Genomic DNA, 10,030 nt, shown 5'->3' on the forward strand with positions numbered 1-10,030 from the left:
GATCCTGCACTCACGGGCGGTGGTCTGTCCGTCTCTTTCAGCCGATGTCCGCCCCAGCGGCAGGCCGGTTGGCACCGCGCGGGACCCGCCGCTCGCCAAGGTCTCAGGTACCGTAGAAGAGGGTCTTTTCCGACCCAAATGATTCTATGGTTCTATCCTGGTGTGCTCTGGAGATTCAAGCCCTCCAGGATGTTTTACATTACAGCTTTTTTAAGAAAAATGGGTTTTGTTAGCTTTTCCTAAGAAATTAATTTGAGGGTGGGTTGATTCTTAAAACTTCAGTGTCATTTTTTTTTCGAAACAACAAAATTAAAGTCGTCAGCTTGTTTGTTCTTCTTTTGGGCTTTGTACTCAGTGATGATAACACAGAGAGTGGGTGGGATTTGAGATATCTAAGTATGTATTTGTGAATTCAAAGAAAGAAAGAAATTTGCTCTATTTCGCTTTCTGAAAAATGGAAATAAATGGCAATACGCTTGTTTTTCTGCCTCCCCTATTTACTGTGGTTTCTAGTGCCCGCCGATGTGTTTGCAAGGAATTCCCTGTGGAAAGGCTCCTATGAATACATGGGGAAGAAGCAGCCTGCGATGCTGTCTGTCACCAGCTTCGACCCTGTCACCAGTAAGGTCAATGCCACGTTGATAGACCACAGCGGCGTGGAGCTCCTGGTGTCCGGTAAGGGGGTGACGTGGCCCTTGGGAGGGATTTAGAGTCGTCCGAAGGTGTCTCGGAGCAAGGGGCAGCGTGTTGTGCCGTGTCAGTGATGTTGATATGCTGGTAGAGCTGTACAGAACCACCCAGCTTTGAAGTCTCCAGTCTTTGATCAGACCAAGACAAACAAAATCATGTACCTGAGCTTGCTTTGACTCTACCTGAAAGGGAGGTCAGCCCAGTCCATCGTCCGTTCCCTTTGTGCTGGACTTGCAGTCCAAGACAAACAAGATTAAAAGTTGGGAGCGACCCTTGTCCCTGCCCTCCGTGGAGCACCAGGGTGTTACTGATCCGGCAGCAGAACCTAAACATGAACAGCTGAGTCTCTTCCCATGTGCAAAATGTCTTTAATACCCTGGGGTTGGCTGTGGGGTGGTGTTTGTGGTGTGTTTCCCACTGACAGGGTTGGTAGGAGGTGTCCCCTCTAGACAATGTCATTTCTCTGCTCTCTCAGGTAGAAAGTTAATTACTTTAAGCTCAAAGATTGCCGCTGTGGTCTAGTGATTAAAAGCCAGTTATTTTTCAGGCGTTTACAAGAAAGAAGACGTGCACCTGCTTCTCCAGGTTTACCAGATAACGGGGCCGGTGGAGATCTTTGTCAACAAGTTCAAAAATGACAAATGGGCTCTAGATGGACATGTAAGTACATGGGCCCCCATTTACACAGAGGCCACCCGTGCAGCTTCTCCTGTTGCTATCAAACCTGGCTTTTCTCTCACTGAAGCTGAGGAATGTCTGCTTCAGCTGGTGGCACAACGAGGCTGCTGTCCTCCGGTGACCTGTGTTCTTGAAGGGGACATCAGGTGTTCTTCAGCACACAAGATAACGTTACATGACAGTTGGCTCTTCGGTGCTCCCTGGCAGCTGTATGGTTTTTTATTGCCCTATGGTTTTAAATCTGTAAGGCTTCAGATGACACTAAAGGAGAAACCAACATGATTAATTTCTTTCTAACATTTTATATCTGTTAAACATCAAGCTAGAAGAGCTAATCTTTCCTTACAGAGTCACCTTCTGTGTCTGGTAACTTCCCATGTCCTTAAGAGACCCACGGGAGCTTAGAAGAAACACGCATCTGGTTGACCCAGAGCCTTCTCTATCGCTGGTGCATCAGCAGCATGTTCTGTAGTTTACTGCAAACAAGACTTCTCTTTTCCTACCTTTGAGATGTGAGAGTTAACAAATCATTGGGCAATCAGACTTCTTAAGAAGCGCCACAGTTTTCTGGGCAATTGAATCAAATGAAGGCTATGCATGAACTTGGCAGAGACTGTGACTAGCTGGGTGCTGAAGTCCCAGGGAAGCGCTGAACAAATCCCTATGTCGTTGCAGGTCTCGTCGGAGTCGTCGAGCGGGACGTTTGTGTACCAGGGCTTTGTGCGCGGCAAAGGCTTCGGGCAGTTTGGCCTTCAGAGGCTCGGTAAAGTTCCTTTCATTAATACTTTTCCCCCTACCACAAAGAAGTTTCTCCATCTCGCTTTATAAAATCACAGAGATGCTTCAGAGCTCAGACAACCCAGGGTCTAAGATCCTAAATCTCTCTTAAAATGTGGCTTGAGCGCCTCAGTCTCTTAGGGCTTTTGGAATCTGACCCTGGAGTCTTGTCACCTTTATAGAGAATTAGATGCTCATTATTGCAGCCTTTGAAAGTCTCCCTTAAAGCCTAACTTTAAGCATTCAAATTTTAGCATTTTGGTAAGAGAAATCTATTTACATCTGTCTTTAATTGCACTTCTAAATAAATGATGATGTCTAAGGTAGGCGATATCTCAAAACCGTTCTTCATGCAGCTCAGACCTTTCACAGCAACACGTGTAATCATCTTGTTCTGTTGTTGAAGATGTAACCTGTAACTCAAGCAAACCCCATTTCCCACAGCGCTCTTTTGAGACGTCTTTACTTCTGCTGTGTTTCAGACATCAGCATGATGGAGAATGATCCAGAATCAATAGGACACCATTTTGCATCAAACAGCAGTTCTGTGGCAGCTGCCATTCTTGTGCCTTTCATAGCCCTGATTATTGCAGGGTTTGTGCTTTATCTCTACAAACACAGGTGGGTTTCGGGAGTGATGCCAGCAGGTGAAACAAAATCAGGGGCTGACAGAAATATTTGTGAGCTTGACTTAAAAGCGCTCCCCCTAGACCTGGTTTCTCATTTGATTCAGAAGGTGAAAAAATAACGGAGCGAGCATGCGTGGAGGGGCGAGGGTGTTGGGAGAAGAGAGTGCTGAGGGCTTTTATGACCATTAATAAGATTTGTGGCAACATTAAGTAGGATAAGGCAAAGTAAATTTCATACTTCAGCGTTCAGGCTGGCTTTCTATCTGGTGTAAATTAGTTACTTCTCCCGATCCGTGCACCGCTGTGGGAATGCAGAGGGAGCACGCTCAGGGCTACAACGCCCAGGGGTGCCTGTGCCACAAATGTATGGCCAGATAATCCTATAGATCCCTTCTGCCTTAGCCCCAGGTGTTTACCCTCTTCAAAAGCAGCTTTTTTCCTTTCCACTGACTCCTCATCAGGGATATTCAGTTGACTACATCAGGAGTAGCTGTGCCCTCTCTGGATTCTCTCTCTACAGGAGAAGACCAAAAGTCCCCTTCAATGGCTACGCAGGCCATGAAAACACCAACGTCCGAGCAACGTTTGAAAATCCAATGTATGACCGAAACCTGCAGCCCACGGACATCATGGCCAACGAGACAGAGTTCACGGTCAGCACTGTGTGCACGGCCGTATAGCACCGAACCCGCTGCGGTGAGTGGCGGAACGGCAGCGCCAGAGCGGGACGGTGCCACCGCTGTCCTCCTGTTTGTCACTTGTTAACGCGGGGTCAAAACGGGGTTCACAGAAGCACCCAGAGTGGTTCAGGTTGCCCAGGGGAACATCTCTGCCTAAGGCAGGACACAAACCAGCATCCCTGTCTCTGGGTCTCCAGTGCTCACTGCCACTTGGGGACCAGCGGCAATCCAAACAGTCCTGTTGTGACAACGGTCACCACGTGAAGGGAAACGTGAGTCTGAGACCGTTCACTGTGTGACTGCAGACAGGGTGTTTTGCACAGTGATCAGAGGAGGGTAAAGCAAGGGCTTAAGAAGTTTTGCTGGGCAGAGAAATAACTTAATGTCATAAACAAAAGTTCCGTGTGGTCCTTAAAAGCCGTTCTAGGTGGGAACATTCTTTGTTTGAGGGAAAAAAAAAAGCAATTGCAGGCTTTCCTGTATGTAATAACCATGTTCTTCTCTCTGTCCCTTCCTTTCCCATCATCCCAGATTCCTCCGGGGTCGGTGTCTGGTGGATGATTGTGTTTCACCTCACTAGTCTCCATCCATTCCCTCCCCACCTCCCTCCTCCAACCTTGCAGAGGCTGTGGAGAAGCTGCTACACCTCGCTGGACTCTGAACCCCGAGAGGCTGCTGGGTTGTCCTCTGGCGTCCTCCCTCTCCGTCCCGCCGGGGATGATGGAGCCAACCCGAGGTCCGCTCCGGCGCAGCTCCTCTCCCACCCCACGCGGGTCTCGGCCCAAGGTCAAGGCCAGGGGAAGCGGATGAGGTGATGGGAAAGCTCTTACAACCTCCTTTTGGTTACAAGGTCCTAGAATGTGGGGTCCCACCAATCCCCCCACACTTTTGGGAAGATCTCAGACAGCAAAGAGGCCAAACCAGCTTGTGCTGCACAAGGTGCTGACGGGCATTGATGGGAAATACCGGTGGGGGACAGGATGAGTTCCTGCTTTGTCTTTCTGTGGTTTTGTGGGTCATTTCTTTGTTGTTTTCTCTAACCCAGGGCTTTTGCGGAGGAAGATTTTTTTCAAATGAGACCTTTTCAATGAGAAAAGCAAAACTTGACAAGCTTTTCTTCTCTTCCCCATATTTAATTTTCCTTGGGGCATTCTTGCTGGGTGTTTTGGCCCCATTTTCCTTTCAGGCAGCTCTCATGGCCAGTAAGGAAATATTCCCCCTCTCCCAGCAGCTGCTAAAACTGTGTCCAAACACCCTAATCAGGAAATTGCTGACAGACACGAAGGGACAAAAACCTCTTTAAAAAGGACTCTAACAAATACTGATTTAATTTTTCCCCCCAATAGCATTCAAAAGCCTTTGCCCTTTCCATATTGATCCTCCAAATGGCAACGCAATAAGAGTTTTAATTTCCATCCAAAGCTGTTCCCTTTATTTCCCAGGGGCAGAAAGGTTGCCTTGGCTTTCATGAGAGCAGATAAGGCGGCTTGACATTTTTCCTCCCTTATAAGAAAATGATGCTTTTGTGATGACACTGTCCTCCTCTAATAAAGAGGAGCGCTGCTCTTGTTGATTCAGGGTTTCAGTCTGTTTGGTTTGAGTCACCGTTTCTTAGACCAGGCTGGAGAAAAGGAGCAACAGTTGTTTTACCGACTGTAAACCGAGTGAAATCCAGCTGGTGTAGAGCAGCATGTGTCAGTGAAGCAGCTTCTTCTTACAGAAGACTTGAAGGGAAAACAGAATTAAAGCAAATGGGGTGGTGTTTACATCCATGCTTGCATTTAAACGCTGGCTTTCCCCTACCTAATGTCAGTTTTGCCTGATGAAAACCACAGGGTAGGGGTTTTTTTGGGTTTCGTTTATTCTTTTACTCTGTATGCGTGTGTGTATATGTATAAATACATATTTTATTTTTTTTTACTTCTGTCTCTTATTCAGCGCTCTTAGAGTAAGCAGCGTTCTACAGCCTAAATGCTGAACAGCCAGCCTGCCAAAAAATGCCACCTCTGCTCCCCAAAGCATACAGAGGTGCTGTTATTTATTCCTGAGAGGTGGGTGCAAGCGCCTGCGGGAGCCAGAGCCCAGTCCAGCGGGGACAGGAGCTGCTGTGGGACCGTCACACAGCGTGTCCCGCAGCTCCGAGCGCTCCCAGCTCCTGCAAACCCAAGGGGTGATGGTTCCGTCTTGCAGCTGGTGGTGGGACTCGGTCCCTCGGGGTGGCCTGGCAGCGGTGCCTGTCCCTCCCTGGGCACCCCCGGATTGCGGGACAGGGACCCCAGAGCAAGCAGAGGGGACCCTGAGCGGGCTTTGGTGACAATCGGATGGGGTCAGGGCACGTGTCCCCTCCAGCCCATCAGTTGAGTGGCTGCGGTGACGGCAGGAGCTGCCTCCCCGTCCCGCTGGTGTCACGACAGCAGCATCGTTCCCGGGTCCCTTTGCCTGTGTGTGCACATAGATAAGGTGGTTCCGACCTTCAGGGCTGCACATATTTGACCCCAGTGTTCCTTCCAACCTAAATTATTCAGTGATTCATGCCCTTGGCCAAACCCACAGCCCATTTTCCTGGGCAGAGCCGCTTCGAAGCCCCTGGTGCTAATGATTTGCAAGGTCCTGGCTCTTCTTTCAGTACCCAAAATTCAAACGCTCGCAATATCTCACAACAGCAAAGCCTGAATATTTCCAGGCTCCTCTCCCTGAGCTCAAGAACAACCCCCTCCCAGCTGCAGACGGTGCCAAAGCCCCGGCACAAACCAGGACAGTGCCAGCAGAGCCCAGCGCTGCTCGTCAGACCCGGGGATAGGCAGGAGCACCTTGTGCCAAGGTGGGTAAAACGACCCCGAGATGTTTGAACAGCAAGGCAGGGAGAAGGGGCAGGCTCTGCTTAAACCAGACTTGTCCTTTCAACCCCGTAAGTACCATTTTGTTTTGGTGCCCAAGCAACAAAGGAAGCGGAGGGGGGTGTTGTTCCATTTTTTTGCAAGCTGGCTGGGACCCGACACATGACATTCTTCATTCTTGTGCCCAGAGGACTTGCATTATGTTTAAAAATGAAAAAAAAAAAAAGGAAAAAGAAAAAAAAAAAATAAAAAATAAAGAAAAGAAATGAAAAAAATGAAAAAAAAAATCCCTCTTTTGTACAGAGATATATTTTTATGACTCAAGAGTTTGTACAGTTAAAGACACAATGTAAATGTTTTTTTTCATTATTGTAGTAAACAGTAGTGGAAGATCAGCTTTTTTTGTAAATGTAATAAAATGTATAAATATGGTTTACATAAAGGTGTAAATATGTAATCTATACATACACTTGGCTTGTCTGCAGTATATACAATTTAATTTATCTGTCTCTGTATATGAGGCTTTTCATTGTGTCCAGGCATACTTTCCTGAATTTGAAAGCTATTTTAAATTTTTGAATTAAAATAAAATATAAATTTTTGCATTGCTTTTCTTACATTATTATGATTTTTTCCTTGCCTGGTGCCTCTTTCATGAGCTGCCAAAGGTCTCTTGCAGGATCCCTGTGGATGCGACCGGCACATCCACACGCAGCACTGCTCTCCCTGCTCCGCGCAATGGGATGTGACGTTGTTCCAGCTGCGCTCCCGCATCGGCCCCTTAGAAAACGGGTACTTAAACGAGCCCCAAAGGAACAAACAAAACCCTTGAAGTTGTGATTTATTCCTCAACATCGCTACTTGAAACAGAAAGAGAGCACAGCTGCCCAAAGTGAGAGCAACTGCTGGTAACGTCTCTGTCCATCCGGGTCTGGGGCTGAATTCATGATGCTTTTTGAACTGGAAATTAATTTGGCAGAGAATTTTCTAATTGGAAAGGGATGTTGAATATGTTGTTACATGTCTCACAGAATGGACTAGGTTGGAAAAGCCCTCAGAGATCATCAAGTCCAACCCTTGGTCCAACTCCAGTCCGTTTACTAGATCACGGCACTAAGTGCCATGTCCAGTCTCAGTTTAAAACCCTCCAGGGCCGGTGAGTCCAGCACCTCCCTGGGCAGCCATTCCAGTGCCTGACCACTCTCTCTGCAAAGAATTGCTTTCTAATATCCAGCCTCAATTTCCCCGGGCAGAGTTGAAGCCCATGGCCCCTTGTCCTATTGCTGATGCCTGGGAGAAGAGCCCAATCCCCACCTGGCTAGAACTGCCCTTCAGGTAGTTCTAGAGAGTGCTGAGCTCAGCTCTAAGCCTCCTCTTCTCCAGACTGAACAAGCCCAGCTCCCTCAGCCTCTCCCCATAGGGCTTGTGTTCCAGTCCCTTCCCCAGTCTTGTTGCTCTTCTCTGGACCCGCTCCAGCACTTCAATCTCTTTCCTGAGCTGAGGGGCCCAGAACTGAACACAACACTCCAGGTGTGGCCTCCCCAGTGCAGAGCACAGGGGAAGGATCACTGCCCTTGGCCTGCTGACCACGCTATTTTTGATACAATATATTTTTGTTGTGCTTTTTGAGATGACTGCATTTTTCAGTGATAAATAGGTGCATTTTAACTTTCCTCGGTGGAGTTTGTTGGTGTGTTTGTGCTCTGGACTGTATTACGGGAGTTCTGTGCTGATGGTTTTCCTCCAACGTTGGCTCAAGGATGGGAACCACAGGTCAAGAAGGTGGAAATGATATTTCTTAGAGTGACAAATGGGGTGACAACCCTGTGCCCCAGTCCCGACACAGATGAAGGCGCGTGGAAAAGCAAATGTCCCAGTGGAACAGGGCTGTGAAATCCTCCCACCTCTCAGGGCTCCCAAACCCTCTGCAGACAGTCCCCTGAGAATAAAGAACATTTAAACCCCCTTGGCACATCTAACCCCTTCCAGCAGGTACCAATTTAGCCAGCACAATAAGCATTTACAGAGCTCATTAACACCAGTTTATATCAGCATTTTGTAAATGAGTGATTAACTCTTTGGGGTGTCCCGTATATAGAATCTACCTGCAGCTCCAGCTCTCCTTTGCTTCTTGGCACAACTTAGCCTGAAGGAAGAAAATATTGTACTAATTGTTTCAATTAGGCACAGCAGCCACCCCGCTCACTGTCTGATTCTGCATCCAGCCTCGCTCACACAAGGAGGTTTGGGTATCTGTTTATTTTATCGAGAGATGCTGCTGGCTCTGGGGGTCCCTGGAAATGCATTTGATACTGGAGAAGGGAAGACAACAAGCGAGTAATGAATTGCTGGAGTAATTAATTTGCAGAGGTAAATTGGCGAGCCCCAATGTGGGGGCTGAGGTTGCCCTGGAAAGGGGGTTTTGGTGGGTCTGAGGCTACATGGTTATGTCCCATTCATAGAATCATGGAATCATTTTGGTTGGAAGAGACCCTCAAGATCATCGAGTTCAAACTTTGCCCCGAAAAGCCGTAAAATGATCTTAATACTAAACCAGAAGGGATTTCTGAGGTGGGGAAATAACCCTCGGTCTGCTGGAGCTGCAGCGGTGGAGATGGAGATGGCGCAGGAGCTGCAGGACGGTGCCTGCAAATGGGCTTTTCCCATCTTGGCACATTCCCTTGCAGGGCAATGAGGTGACCTCAGCTGTTAAAGATGCTTAAAACCAAGTAATGTGGCTTATTTACAGCCTGACCTGGCTAGATTAGTGTGGTTTTAACACACGTGGTGGGTTTCTGAAGCTTGTAGCCACCCAGGGTTTTGCACCTGGGCTTTCAGGTGTGTTTGGCCAGGGGATTTGCAGCTGAAGCCCCTTGTAAAAGTTAACAGTTATTTTAGAAGCTGAGGAGCATGAGGGACTTGCCAAAGTGGAGCAGAGAGCTGGTAGCAAAGTCAGAATTGGTCCCCGGGACTTGCGGTGGATTACGCTGCATCTGAGCTACGCTGGGGCCTTGGGAGGAACGCGCTTGGTTTTATCTCTTGGAAGATGCTGAGATGGTACAAATTCCTCCCATCCTCATCTGAACAGATGAGTGGTATAAAATCCATCACAGGAGGCCGTTAGATGAGCAGCAACCGCAGTAAATCTGCACCTAAATGAAAAAAAAAAAACAAGTCTGGCATATTTTTGTGTTATTTAACGGAGATTTTTGCATTTGGGAGGAGGGGCGCAGCAGCCAGGATGCCTCTTTTCTTCTGAAATATTCCAAGCACTAAAAGGAGAATTTATAGTTCAGCGCTAGGGGGGAAATGCATAATTCATTTTCCAGACTTTGGAAGACCAAAAAAAGGAGAAAAAGAAAAAAGTGGCGTTTCATTTGTACTTGCACTGTGAGTTATAGACGAGGCCCCCCCGGCCAGGGGTGTAACTCGGTATCGCTGTGCGGGTGTTTGTGGGAGCGGGGAGGTTGGGGTTTATTTGTGAATGTGAATTCAGGACATGAAAATCACATGGGGAGGGGATGTGGGGTGTGAAGATAAGGGCTGGGGGCTGGATGTGATGGGAATCCTTCCCAGCCTCGGCAGCGCTGTGTCCTCATTAGCCAAATAGGTGTGAAGTGCTCTGGTTTAAGATGCTGTATGACAGCAAAGTGCTGTTAGTGTGTGAAAGAAGCTGGTTTAGTTATTCCAGTAAAGAGAAATTTATTCCCCTTGTAGACAGGTGAGATAATGAATCATT

At 47.8% G+C, this 10,030-nt stretch overlaps 1 protein-coding gene across 3 annotated transcripts in view; it reads left to right on the forward strand.

Moving 5' to 3' along the window:
• Window positions 1-6,908, forward strand: part of CSMD2 (CUB and Sushi multiple domains 2) — a 264,468-nt gene extending 257,560 nt beyond the window's left edge. For all 3 annotated transcript variants that reach the window (XM_065041591.1, XM_065041590.1, XM_065041592.1), the window contains 7 exons: window positions 42-107; window positions 514-675; window positions 1,238-1,350; window positions 2,044-2,131; window positions 2,628-2,766; window positions 3,295-3,470; window positions 3,986-6,908. In XM_065041591.1, coding sequence (XP_064897663.1) covers window positions 42-107; window positions 514-675; window positions 1,238-1,350; window positions 2,044-2,131; window positions 2,628-2,766; window positions 3,295-3,454 — 728 coding nt within the window. In that variant the 3' untranslated portion in view covers window positions 3,455-3,470; window positions 3,986-6,908. The remainder of the gene's footprint in view (window positions 1-41; window positions 108-513; window positions 676-1,237; window positions 1,351-2,043; window positions 2,132-2,627; window positions 2,767-3,294; window positions 3,471-3,985) is intronic.
• Window positions 6,909-10,030: the final 3,122 nt, after the last annotated feature.

This window comes from Columba livia, chromosome 26 (assembly GCF_036013475.1).
Source record: "Columba livia isolate bColLiv1 breed racing homer chromosome 26, bColLiv1.pat.W.v2, whole genome shotgun sequence".
Lineage (NCBI taxonomy): Eukaryota > Metazoa > Chordata > Aves > Columbiformes > Columbidae > Columba > Columba livia.